The sequence below is a fragment of the Rhineura floridana genome, chromosome 6, assembly GCF_030035675.1.
Source record: "Rhineura floridana isolate rRhiFlo1 chromosome 6, rRhiFlo1.hap2, whole genome shotgun sequence".
Classification (NCBI taxonomy): Eukaryota; Metazoa; Chordata; class Lepidosauria; order Squamata; family Rhineuridae; genus Rhineura; species Rhineura floridana.
In genome coordinates this window covers 25,314,804-25,328,044 of record NC_084485.1, presented here as the reverse complement: position 1 = coordinate 25,328,044, position 13,241 = coordinate 25,314,804, and the positions used below count along the sequence as shown (strand labels likewise).

The following is a 13,241-nucleotide window of genomic DNA, read 5'->3' as shown; positions in this document are numbered from 1 at the left end:
TGCATTTATATAGCCCACCCCATAACAAATTTTCCAGGCTGTTCACAAGGCAAAAGAACAACAAAACTCAATATAAAATAATTTTAAAGCATGTAACAAATTGTACACTGTTATAAATAAACATACAAATAGATGGCAACATTGATGCCTGGGGACCCTCTTTAGTGATGGAGGAAATGCTCTCTGCATCTGCTCAGAGGCACACAATTCAAATAATTTGGGGGTTCACCCTTGGCCAATCAGGGGTGTAGTCATCCAGGGGCTCAGGGGGTCTTAGACTCCTTACGTTTTTAGGAGCAGGGTCGCAGCAAGGTTCCTATGTCTCCAACTTCCTATGAGCCAATCAGCATGAAAGGGGAGTGTGTTAGCCACTGAGAAGGGTATTCTAACATGCTTCCTTGTCCTTTCTTGCTGATTGGAGCCAATCAAAGTGAAAGGAGGTGACTGAGAAGACTCTCTCCAGCAGCTAACACAATTCATGCTGATTGACTCCTAAGCATGTCTGTTGTTGTGGGACAAGGCACTAACAAGGATCTCATTCTCAATCCCTGCAGGGGGGGAAAGAGGGGGCGTGCCTGTGACTGACACGAAGGGCCCCTGCATTTCTGAATTCGCCACTACACTATTTATTTATTTATATCCTGCCCTTCCTCCCAGCAGGAGCCCAGGGCGGCTACTAGGGGGCACTACTGGTGCCAGTGCAGAGTCTTGATGAGCCCCAAAGAAAACACTGCTTTCTTCCTCCTTTTCTTTGGGCAAGGTCGGGGTGAGGGTAGCCTTTGGCCCTCCAGACGTTCTTGGCCTCCCAATTCCCTTCTACCCCAGCCAGCATGGCCAAGGGTCAGGGATGATGGGAGTTGTAGTCCGGCGACATCCGGAGGGCCACAGGTTCCGCCCTCCCGGTACCGTAAGAGGATCGCTTCTACCCCAGGAACTCCACCTGCTTTGAAAGTTGACACGGGGAGGGGAACAGGCGCCGTTATACACCAGCGTGGCATTTCCTTCCTCTCTCTGCTCGGGAGAGCCGGCGAGCGAAGGCGGATCTCATCGCCCACGAGAAGGGAGGAAAGCGGGGAGGAACGGGGGGGGGTCTGGGCTGATTCTCTGATCTCATCCCCCAAGCCAGTCAGCTGCGAGCTGTCTGCCTCTCATGTCAGCTGATCCAGGAGGGGAGCCTTCTGTCTCTCCTTCACACTTCCCTTCTGACTTCTCAAGTGGATTTTGTTGTTTTTTGTTTTCCTAACACAACGACAACCAAAAACTCTCGGGTCAGGAGGAGGAGGAGGAGGATTTATTCCAAAGGGCTGGCCGGTTGGGCGACTGAAAGCAAAACACCAACGAACGCACCAGCCCCAAACTGGATTGCCCGGCAACTTTCCTCCAACAAGGTTCCTTCTCTCGCCGTCCAGAATGGCTTCCAATTTTAATGACATAGTGAAGCAAGGGTATGTCAAGATTAGGAGCCGGCGTTTAGGAGTAAGTATATCTATATATAATATATGTATTTCCCAACCCGTCCCTGATTTTATTGTACCGCGTTTCTTTTGACAATGGGTTGGGGGCGGTTGCGCTTTGCCCAATAATCGTAGCGCTGGCCACGTGCTCTGTGTGTGATGATGATGATGATGATGATCTCTTTTGATGGTCCCAGGATTTGAAAAGGAAACGAGGTGGCCTGCTTATTCTTGTTTTCCATCGTGCAGAAAGCGGCAGTCCTTTCCAGCTCTCCGCTGTCATGTGTGTATTATAAATATAGAAACAGCTTGCAGTGCCGTGAAGCGCAAGGGACATTTCCCGTTAATGGATGCAAGGGGTTGGGAAGGAAACTTGGGAAATCCACCTTGGCTCTCGGCAGACCTTTTTTTGGGTTGAGCTGTGTGTGGATAAAGTAGCAAGCGGTTGGATGTCACAGTACTCTTCACCAAGCGGGAACTGGGCTTGTTGCAGGACTTGGGGTGGTGGCGATGGAAGAGGAGGTGAAGCTTATTTCTAAATTTCTCCTAAACGGGCTTAGATTGGGAAAGAAATTAATCAGATCTGAGTTGTCTATATGGGCTCTCCTGGTCATCCAGTGACCACTCATAACTTTTCACTTTTGGAAGACGAGCCCATTGATCTGTAATAGCAAGCAGAGTTTAGGACTCAGTTCAGTCTCTCATTCATTTCTATGGGGCTTGTGCTTGCCCAGGAGAACTTCCTGGCAGATGGTGCATAAGAGAGTTATTGTGGCACCTTAGAGATGTGCAGCCTGACCCTGGACATGCTTACTCAGTAATAAGCTCCACTGGATCGAGAGATGTTTTGCACCCAAATAAATATGCCAGAGCTGTAAGCTCAGTGATAGAGCATCTACTTTGCATGTGGAAGGTCCCAGGTTCATTCCCAAGTGTGGGAGAGATCCCTGCCTGAAACCCTGGAGAGCTGCTGCCAGTCAGTGTAGACAATACTGAGCTAGATGGACCAATGATCTGACTCAGAATAACACAAATTCCTATGCCACCGTGGACATTGATAAAGAAAGGTGGGATATATATATTTTAAATAACATAATATACATGGGATTATAGGCAAAGGGTTTACTTCAGAGTGAGCATGCACAGGAGCGGGCTGCCATGGTTGTTTTCATGTATGAGGCAACAGCACAATCCTCAGCATGCCTACTCAGAAGTAAGTCTCATTGACTTCAAGTGTAGGAAGTCAGTATGTAAGTGAGTATAGGATTGGAAGCCAGATCAGCCTTGACAGACTTCATTTTACAATGGGAACGTAAAATCCACATTGTCTCGAGTGTAACAGGCTTCATGTAGCCAATCAAAATGAGTATTATATGAAGGTGAAGATAACAAAGAACCTGTTGAAAGGGGACATGTATCTATCATCCTACTAAATATTAGATGCTCTATTTAAATGTGCATCACTCATCATGGATAGAAGCGCAAATATGAGGGTGTCATGTACCACACCAGGCACGGAGAGATGCTTATCCAAAACCACCAAAAAGCACGTGGTCTAACTTTTCACTGGCACAGTGCTACCAAAAATGATTCCCTCACTCATGCAGCTAAAAAAAAGCAAAAAGCTACTGTCTTTAGTGTCTTTACCAAATCTTTTCTTTGTTGGAGAGTTGGGGGAAACAAAACATTATACTAACCTAGTGGGGATGATGTCGTACGGAGGTGTCAGCTATATACATTCACAAAGTTTGCATGATATGGAAGTTGAGTGTGTGTGTAGATGACTTTTGTTATTTGTCAGCGTGATTCCTTGATTTCCCTTGTTTGTCTTACCGTTTTATATTTAAGAACTTATTTCATTTATTTCACCTCCATTTTATACTCTAGGGTCACAACTGTTTATATAGTATAAGAGTTTCTATTTGTCTCTCATCTTTCCCTCTGTACACAGGAGGTCGAACTAAAATAATCCATGTTGGGACTGGGTTCTGGGAGTCTTGGGTTCAAATTTGTGTGTGTGGGAAGGGCTGTAGCTCAGTGGTAGAGCACCTGCTTTACATGCAGGTCCCAGGTTCAGCCAGGTAGGGTTGTGAGAGACCCGTATGTGAAACCCTAGACACTGCAGCACTAGATGGACCAATGGTCTGACTCTGTATAAGGCATCTTCTTATATTTCTATTCCCTTTCAGTGATGAACCTACTTGATAGGCTTAGGCCATTCACTATTGCCCTGCCTTGTTGTTTCATCTGTAAAATGGGAATGATGTCCTCTCTTGGAGATGATTCAAACATAATGTATCCTGGAGCTAAGCTACTTCACGAGGCAAATGATACGCTTCACGTAACTGATAGATGAATATGATATATTGGGGGAAAAGGGAAGAAATAAAGCTTGCTAAGAGTATTTTATCCATTAACAGTTTCACAGAGACAATGCCTTGTGATGATCATAATGAAATATGCTAAAATGACCCCAACTACTCTTCGTATTAAATTGTCACCTCAGGTGTGGTAAGGTTTCTTTGATGTCTATGTTCATCAGTGTTACCCTTGTTAGCTTTGCAACATTCTTAGGGTGCTAGTTCAGATTTATACTGTCATTCAAAAACAAATGTGTTTGAAACAAACACAACTATGTGGCCAGTGCTGTGGCTATCGCAGCAAGATTGCCACTTCAGATTGCCAGTTCAGAAGATATAATTATATTGCTATTTAATGATGTTTTGCACCAGGTCTAGTGAGGAAAAAACATAATCAGGTGCTTGTTTAGATGAGAGCTCAGGGCTTATGCAGGTGGAAAGTGATGCTTATATTGTGTCCAGAACACTTTTTGTCTAATTCATGGCATGGAGCATTTTAGTTATTCTGTCATATGTACAATTTTGTTGATACTTAGCAGAATATATTTTTCCTAACACTCATGGCTGTTTAATTTATTCATCCATCTATGTATAAGCTTTTATTTTTTATCCATGTCTTTATAGAAAGACATGGATATCTACCTATGGAGATGCAGACCTCCCCCCCCCCCCAAAAAAAAATCAATACTATTTTGTGTTACAATTAAAGGTAAAGAGAACACTTCAGTTAGAATCTGGATGTCCGGCAGGCATTGTTTTGGGGAAAGAGGATGTCATTATGCAAGTTTAATTAGTAGGCATGCTTCAGTTAAACTAGTAAAGCAAAGGTTTTACCCCTTGTTCTTGTTTTTAAATCCATACTTAAAACGTAAACGTTTTGAACACAAAAATAGCAAGAAAAGAAGAATCTGGGAAGTTGATGGAGGGGAGAGTAAACAAAATATAACCACTTTTTAAAAATCAACCTAGACAGACAGTGTGGCATAGTGGTTAGTGTTGGACTACGACCTAGGACACCAGGGTTTGAATCCCCACACAGCCATGAAGCTCACTGGGTGACCTTGGGCCAGTCATGGCCTCTCAGCCACAGAGGAAAGCAATGGTAAACCCCCTCTGAATAATGCTTACCATGAAAATCCTATTCCTAGGGTCGCCATAAGTCAGAATCGACTTGAAGGCAGTCTGTTTCTGTTTCCATGACAGGTGTGGGGAACTTGTGGCCCTCCAGATATTGCTGGACTACAGCTCCTCTAATCTCTGACATGTTGGCTAAGGCTGATTGCAACTGAACCCAACAAACAGCTGGAGAGACACAGTCCACCCACTATTGTAATAGGTTGTGTAGTTTATAGCTGATATAAGAGCTATGCCTATGCTTAGCATGTTGTCTAAACCCAGGCTCATGTTTGTCTCACTCAGCACAAATCATGAGCTGTAACCAAGATTTGTTCTTGGTTTAAAGTTAATTGGTTTGCAAGCGAAAAACCACGAGCCCTGTTTGGATAACATGATAAGCTAAACATGTGATAGGGATGGGGAACCTGTGGCCCTCCAGATGTTGTTGACTCCAAATCCTATCAGTCTCAGCAAACATGGTCAGTGGTCAGGGATGATGGGAATTATAGTCCTACAACATCTGGAGGAATACAGGTTACCCATCACTATCACAGAATAAAATCTCAAAGAGCATTTGCAATGGGAATAATTAACACAGGCTGGAGGCTAATTATATACTATACGCTTTTTCTCAAAGGAGCTCAAGACTACATACATTTTATCTTCACAACCACCCTGTGAGGGAGCCCTGGTCCAGAGATAGTGACTAGTCCAAAGTCATCCATAGCACTTCATGACTAAGGTGGGATTTGAACTTGGGGCTTCCTGGTCCTAGTCCAACACTAACTATGACACTCCATTGGCTGTATAGACACACTCGACATGGGGAATAGTGTTGTTGTTTTTAACAAGTTGAAGGTGGCATGATTGAGCCATTGTTTCCCATGATGTTCACGCTCCTTGTCTCACGGGCACCTCTCGCCAAACATGTCCCACCCTCCCAAAAAAATAAGCAGAGAAGATAGTGGGGTAATTGTCCCCACCATGATCAATTGCGGATCTATTGTGCCACATTCAGCTCGCTGAAGAAAGCTCCACATGTTTCCAGGCATGTAAACATAGAAAAAGAACTCATATAACTATATGCTCAGCTGAAATGAGGAAGTGATTTGGTTCTATAACCTCCTTATCTCAAAGTGCCATCTGCATAAGAATGCAAGGAAAAGCAATGTTGGGATACTGAAAGCACTGGTTCTTTTGGATAATTACAAGAAATGCTTCCAGACTGTTGCTATTTTGGGGTGGGATTCAATCACATTGCGGCAAATTCAGGTTCATAGAATCATAGAGTTGGAAGGGGCCTAAAACCATCGAGTCCAACCCCTGTTGTGCAACTATACAGGCATACCCCGCTTAAAGTAGCTTCACTTAAAGTAGCCTCGCTATAAAGTACATGCTCCATACGTCCCCATACCCTGTTTAAAGTACGTTCGCAATAAAGGACACTTTATTGGCATGACGCCAGTGCCATCTAGTGGTGATTGCGTGCAGTACAAGTGAAGATAATTGCTTCACTTTAAGTACATTTTCACTTAAAGTACACTCTCTGGTCCCATTGCGTATATTAAAGTGGGGTATGCCTGTAGTTGATTAGGAAGTCTTGTGCAACTAACCTACTTCCCTAAAAGAAACAGACTTCTGTGATAACAAAAGTGATGGGGAACTATACTGGATAACACTTGTTTTGACATAACACCATGTAACCTCTTTGGAAACAAATCATGATGAATGTTCCTTAAATAGCCGTCATCTAATCTCACTGCAAACAAATCAGGATGAATGCTCAATAAACAGGTCATCTGGAAGTGCCTGCTGTCTTTGGTTAAAAATATTGGTGCGATTTTTGGTAGAATAGAAAAAGGAGCAGTTCTTTTGCCGCATCAGTTATTAGTCGCTTTGGTAAATGTATAGAAATTTGGTGATATTTCAGTTTAGAAGCCTCCGAGCGGGATATCTGAAGTAGGTACTGGCATAAGCTCTTGGCTTCTAGCTTGCAGGTCTGGTGCCAGAGAGTGGCCAAGTTGGGCTCTGTCCTAGGGCCCCTGTGACCCAGAGTGGCCCCTCCTTAGCGTGGGAGGGTAGCGCCCCATTCCATGATCCACAGCAGCATCAGGTCCTGCAACCTAATGCTGCTGCGGATCGCAGAACAGGAGCTCCCAGGCACCTCCTCCATGTAGGCACCGTGGGCTTCAGTTATCCCACACTCATGCACCACCTACTTTTCCTGCCAGTGTGTATGCCAAGCAGGCTGTGTGTGTTTTCTACCATTATCCAAGATGGCAGTGGGGGCTTCCCTAAGGGGGTGATACCCCACCCATCTTGCTTGATAGTAGGCGTGCGTGCATCATGCTCACTGACACGAGAGGCTCATTAGTCCTGCACCACCTATATCAGGGGTGTGTCTTGGGCTAAGGTGCCGTGGGCCAGAGGCAGGCTGGTGCCCAAGGGCCCAGTGATGCCTGGTGCCGGCTCTACTAGCCTGACATGTTATGGTCATAGCTGTGTATATTTTGTACTGGTAGAATTACATTTCTGTACCTGTACTAAGCCATGCCAAATTCTGTGCTGAGAAATGTTCAGTTCTGTAACTCATATAAATTATGCAAATTTAGATCCCCCCCCCTATTTTGCAAACATTTCCCCACATTTGTTACTGTCTTGCATACCAGAACTTATCCTGGCTCTGCTAGTCACGTGGAAGAGCTAACGCTACACAGGCCACCTAAACTCCACTTCCAAACACTGTGGACATCTTATTTGGTCATCTGTGGCTTCTGAGATTTCAGCATGCATTGGTCATGCACTTCCCAGAGAACCTTCCCAGACACAAAGGCCAGAAACTTGATTTAAAAAAAAATTAAAATAAAAGAAAGAAAATGGAGATTGTCGGAAAATTGATTCCTATGGCCAATTCTGCATATTATCTGCACTCCTGTGAAGTCATGGAATACACAAAGCCCTATCCTTGGTAACTGCACATACTGTCCCTCTGTCCTGAAAACCTAACAGTATGCAATAATGGAAGAAGAGCTTACCACAGTTACAAAAAAAAAAAAAAAGGTTTTCCCTTATTACAGAAAGAGTTTCCTCGAATTCTTGAGGTCTTTATAGAAACTTACTCGTGTGTGTGTGTGTGTGTGTGTGTGTGTGTAAGTGTGTACTCAGCTAAGTGTAATTAACTCTTTTCAGTGGAAATTCAGTCCCTAGGTAGACCATAATCAAGAATACAGATGACCACATGGAGGGGGTTTCAGGCTTCTGGTCTAAATGCCACTGCCTGGAGTCGAATCTTGAAAATAGGATCTTGAGCCCATGGAAGTGGAGATAGGGATGGGGAAAGTGAACATGATCTTGAGCTTGGTGTTTGGTTCAATACTAATTCCTGCATAAACCACGATTCTTCCCCTCCCCCTTCCTATTCCCCCTCCTGGCTTCAGTATGAAGATCCTGGCTTGTGTTAAGACATATTTCTGTTTATTTTCTTGTTTATTTATTTAATACACTTATATACTGCCCCATAGCCAGAACTCTCTGGGTGGTTTACAGCAATTAAAAACATTAAAAACAAATATACAAATTTTAAAACACAAAAAGCAATTTAAAAACACAATTTAATTTTTTTTAAAGAGCAATTTAAAAATACATGCTAAAATGCCTGGGAGAAGAGTTTGAATTTATAGCTTGCCGTTCAACAAATGGTCTCAGGGTGAGTTAAAAAGATGAAATAAGTAACAATGAACAATTAAAAACCACACTCACACAAAAACTGCTATGTCAGAATAACAAAATAACAGGACAGAGCTCCAGCGCACAGCCTTGTGGGAGATGGAAGATATCCACTTAAAGGCAAAGAGGTGCATGTTGACAAATTGTCAAACAGCACATCAGAAGGAAGGTCATTCCACAACCTGAGGGCCACCACAGAAAACGCCCTTTCGTAAGCCATCACCTCTCTGAATTATTTATTTATTTATTTATTAAATTTATATCCTGCCCTTCCTCCCAGAAGGAACCCAGGGTGTCAAACAAAAACACTAAGAGCAGTTTGAAACATCTTAAAAACAAAAGACTGTTAAATGTATTAAAACAAAACGTCTTCAAAAACGTATTAAGACAAAACATCTTTAAAAAACAACTTTAAAAACATCTTAAAAAGTAATTCCAGCCCAGACGCAGACTGGGAGAAGTTCACAGAGGGTGGTGGCTGTACCATCAGGGCTTTGCCTGCTGATCTTAACATGTAGGCAGATTGATGTGGGAAGAGGTATTCCTTCCGATATTCGGGGCCCAAATCATTCAGGGCTTTTGCATCTGAAACAGAGAATTCCAGCTTAATCTTACTTAACAAGAAAAATAAGCCAGGACCATAGTTATTCACTATGTTTATATATTGGCTTTCTTCCAATGCACTCAAAGTAGTTTACAATTTTTTTTTTTTAAAAAGGCATATTATCTAGTAGACACAATGCCAAAGGGATGAGGAGGGAAGAAGAAAATATCCAAATTAAGGTTCCTGTACTTGTATAATACTACAGAATGAAGTGGCAGGCTGTCCACTGGTGGACTCAGTTTTGGGTGGGGAGGAGACAAATTGCATTTCCAGATGAGCCAACGGGATGAGCCCCACCTCATTTTCCATGATAAGGCAGGGCACAAAGTCAGATAATATCACTAATTTTCTGAGGAAAACGTATAAGCAAGTCATTGCTGAAAGGCTGCAATCAGTAAACAGACATGCAACAGGAAAGGAAATTACGGAAATGATAGCTGACGGCTAATTTAAAAATCTGATCTGGCTTATTTACGCTTGGTAAAAGTGCAATTTTACATTCTGTTTAAAAACTGGCAATTAGTATATTCATTTAATTAAAAAAATAGTTGCCATAGCAGCATCAGTATCACGTCATCCTCGTTTCAAATAAAATATCTTATAGAATTAAATTATTGTACTGCATCTCAAATACCACATTCTTCTAGAAAATCCAGGCCTGCGTGCCCAACACAAAAACATTAAAAAAAAATCTTAGAAAATGCCAACCTGCCTTTTGGCTCCCAAAGGAGCTCACAAGGTGACTTCCAGATTAAAAACACATTTAAACAATAAAAATGAGATAAAAACAAATGCAATGTACTGATTAGATCATTTAATCTATATGTGCACTTTCTGTTTAGGGTTCCCAAACGCCGACTCAGTTTCTCTAATTTTGTGCAGCATTCTTTTCATATAAGTCGGACAACCCTATAGGCATATGGAGAGTCTTCCTAGGTGAAGCATGTACACAATGTTTTCTCTTCGTAAATCAAATGTGCTTTGGGATGGCTTTGCGCTGCTACTTCTGGCAATTCTGGTTGGGCATGTAATCTAAAAAACACTTAAAATCAGCTGTGGTGAGAAGGGTCAATCTGTGGTATAGTGCTGGGGGAGGGAAATGTTGAACAGTTCCCCAACTGAAATTGCTCCCCGCTGGAGAGAAAAAAAGACCACTATATGGGGAGGTGAATATATTCCAGGTGGGAAATAATAACACTAGGGTGGGCTGGGGGGAGAGTTTAACACTTCCCTTTCCAATCCTTGCCCTGCGTTGTTGCTTTACAGTTAAAAACAGCTGGGAACTCTGTCCTAAATTCTGGTTGGCTTGGACAGTGTATTTACTACATATCCTTGTTGCACAGTGAGACGGAAAGGGTTATAATCACAATATTATATTGCCTATGCAATATATTATACAGGTTATTAACTAGACCATGAAAGCTGAATCAAAATGACACTTTCTGTTCTCTTCCTCGATCTGCTTTCCTGTAGGTTAAACTCACAGCTTCCCGTTCTATTGTCAGTGGACAGGGTGAGCTACTGTATGACTTCCTGTGATTTTCATTCTGCTATTTGTAAAATGATCACATATCTCTTCCAAAGCTTTAGTCTCATAATGGGCAATTCCACTGGCTTCCTCCCATATAATTTTCCTCCTAGACCTTGTATCATCCTTGCAGATATCCTGTGAGAACATTGTACAGCTTGTCAAAATCCACTGTCACATACTCAGGGTGTCCTTGCGCTCAGAAATAACATCATCTTTTGCCACGAAGAAGAATCCCCAGCAGAGAGGTTTCTGTTATATATAGAGTGTGAGCTGCTGAGCATTCCAAAGTGACTTCCTTCCTGCATCTTCAATATCCTATTTAAGGAGGCAATCTGGGGACAAGACATGGCAGGGCATGTTCTTGGACAGTGGTTCCCAACCTTTATGAGTACAGGACCCCCTTTGTAAGCTCAAAAAATTTCGTGACCCCCCCCCCCCAATTGTAATTTTAGCCTCTGTTAATTGAAAAAATGATGCGTGGCAAAATCACATCTTCAAATATCTCTTTCCATAAAAAGCTCCCTGCAGACAGGGAGGTGTTGCTTTCTTTTCTTAATGCAAAGGTCCAGTCAAATTGGGATCCTCCTCCCCCGTGACAGTCTGAAGATGTACAGTCCTGCCTCCCAACACCAGTGGGTTACAATGATGGGCTAAGATCCAGGTTCAAATCCTCACCCAGCCATGAGGCTCACTGGGTGACCTTGGGCCAGACACAGTCTCTCAGCCTCACCCTTCTCACAGCGTTGGTGTAAGGATAAAATCGAAGAGGGGGAAACCATGTGCACCACCTTGAGCAGCTTGGAGGAAAGGTGGGATATAAATGTAATAATAAAATAAACAAACACATTTCACCTGCAGTATGTGGACCCCAACCTCAGCCAACCTGCTGCGCTTTTTAAAAATCATCATCATCATCATCAGGAGTCAGCAATGTGGTAGTGATGGGGTGCTAGATTGTGAAGACAAGAGGGTGGATAGGTTGAGGAGGGGGGTTAATGCTTTTAGGGTTTGGGATGATCATCAGAACTGATGGCTTGGTTAACGTGCACTTGGGGAATGAGAGTGGAGCAGAAGACAGATCAGCGCATGCACACACACAACACACCTGCCCCTCTTGCAAGCATCTGCAGGCGTGCATGCATTTGAGCACGTGGGAGGGGGAAAATCCTCAACTGCTGCAGCATCTTGGGAGAGAGATTGGGGGGCGGCGGAATGTAGATGGAAGAAAGGGAGGACACTGGCAGATACACTTAGCCTCAGAGATGGGGGGTGAGCAAGTCCTGAGCTTCCTCAATGCTCCTTGGCTCCGTCTAGGCCGAAAGCGAGATCTGGGCGGCCTTGCAAATAAGAATAATTTTTAAATGGATGTGGCAGCAAAGCAGGAGTCAAGAAAGGCAGGTAGGCTGGCTGTCAGGAAGGGAGGGGGAATGCAGCCTTTCCTTGCAGCCTTGCTTCTTTTTGCTTCGCAAAAGTCCTTTCCTCTCATTCTGAGTAAGGGCCTCATCAACAGTGGCAGTGTGAGGAGATGGGAATCAGGATAGTAATCCCCTCTTCTTCCCGGTAGCACCTCCCTGAGCCTCCTTTGGCATCTGCCATGTGTGCCTTGCACCAACGGAACAGTCACCTTAACGCTAAGTTGAATACAAGCCATAGTGTCTTCTGTTACCTCCCCCCGCCAGTGCACTAATAATCTGTTCCACGGCTGAATGTGTACTGGTCCTTGTGCACAATCATGCCTACATGCTGCCGCTGTGTATGAAGATCTATGGGCTGGACTAATCATCCCACACTGGCATGAGAAGAGGGCTAGAACATGATATCTCTGAAACCCTTCTGAAGCCACACATCAGGGGGCTTAACAAATCAGGAGCTCTAAGTCCCTCCTTTCCTAAATTATATTGGTATAATGAGGCAGCAAATGTACAATTGCATCACAAATCTAGCATGGATCAATGATGGTCTACTGCTATAGACCATTCAGTGCACTGTCAAAGGCGGTATTTCTCTGAATACCACTTGCTGGAAATCACCAGTGAGGAGAGCGATATTGCACTCAGGTTGTGCTTGCAGGTTTCCCATAGGCATCTGGTTGGCCACTGTGGGAACAGGATGCTGGACTAGACTGATCCAGAGGGTTTTTCTTATGTAGCTGGCTAAGCTTTGGAGAGGTGGGGGAGGAAGGCACAACTGCCTTTAAATACTCTTAGAACTTTACCTTTCCTCTCAGTCATCTGGTTTCATCCTCTTCCCCAGTATCATTTTTAGCTGCATAACTTGCGATCTTTCAAGCCAAATGCAGCTTACCTATCTCAATAAAATGACCTGCTTTGCTGTTATCAGGGAACTGTAAATACAAAGGGGTTGCCTAGCACCTACAGTGCACAGATAGAAGGCTGTGCTTGGCTTGCTGGGTCACAAGTCATTCAGGCTTGCTTAGCTTATAATTCTCA

General features: G+C 43.5%; 1 protein-coding gene across 4 annotated transcripts in view; it reads left to right on the top strand.

Moving 5' to 3' along the window:
- Window positions 1–964: 964 nt before the first annotated feature.
- Window positions 965–13,241, top strand: part of DOK5 (docking protein 5) — a 138,191-nt gene continuing 125,914 nt past the window's right edge. For all 4 annotated transcript variants that reach the window (XM_061631219.1, XM_061631218.1, XM_061631221.1 and 1 more), the window contains exon 1: window positions 965–1,476. In XM_061631219.1, coding sequence (XP_061487203.1) covers window positions 1,411–1,476 — 66 coding nt within the window. In that variant the 5' untranslated portion in view covers window positions 965–1,410. The remainder of the gene's footprint in view (window positions 1,477–13,241) is intronic.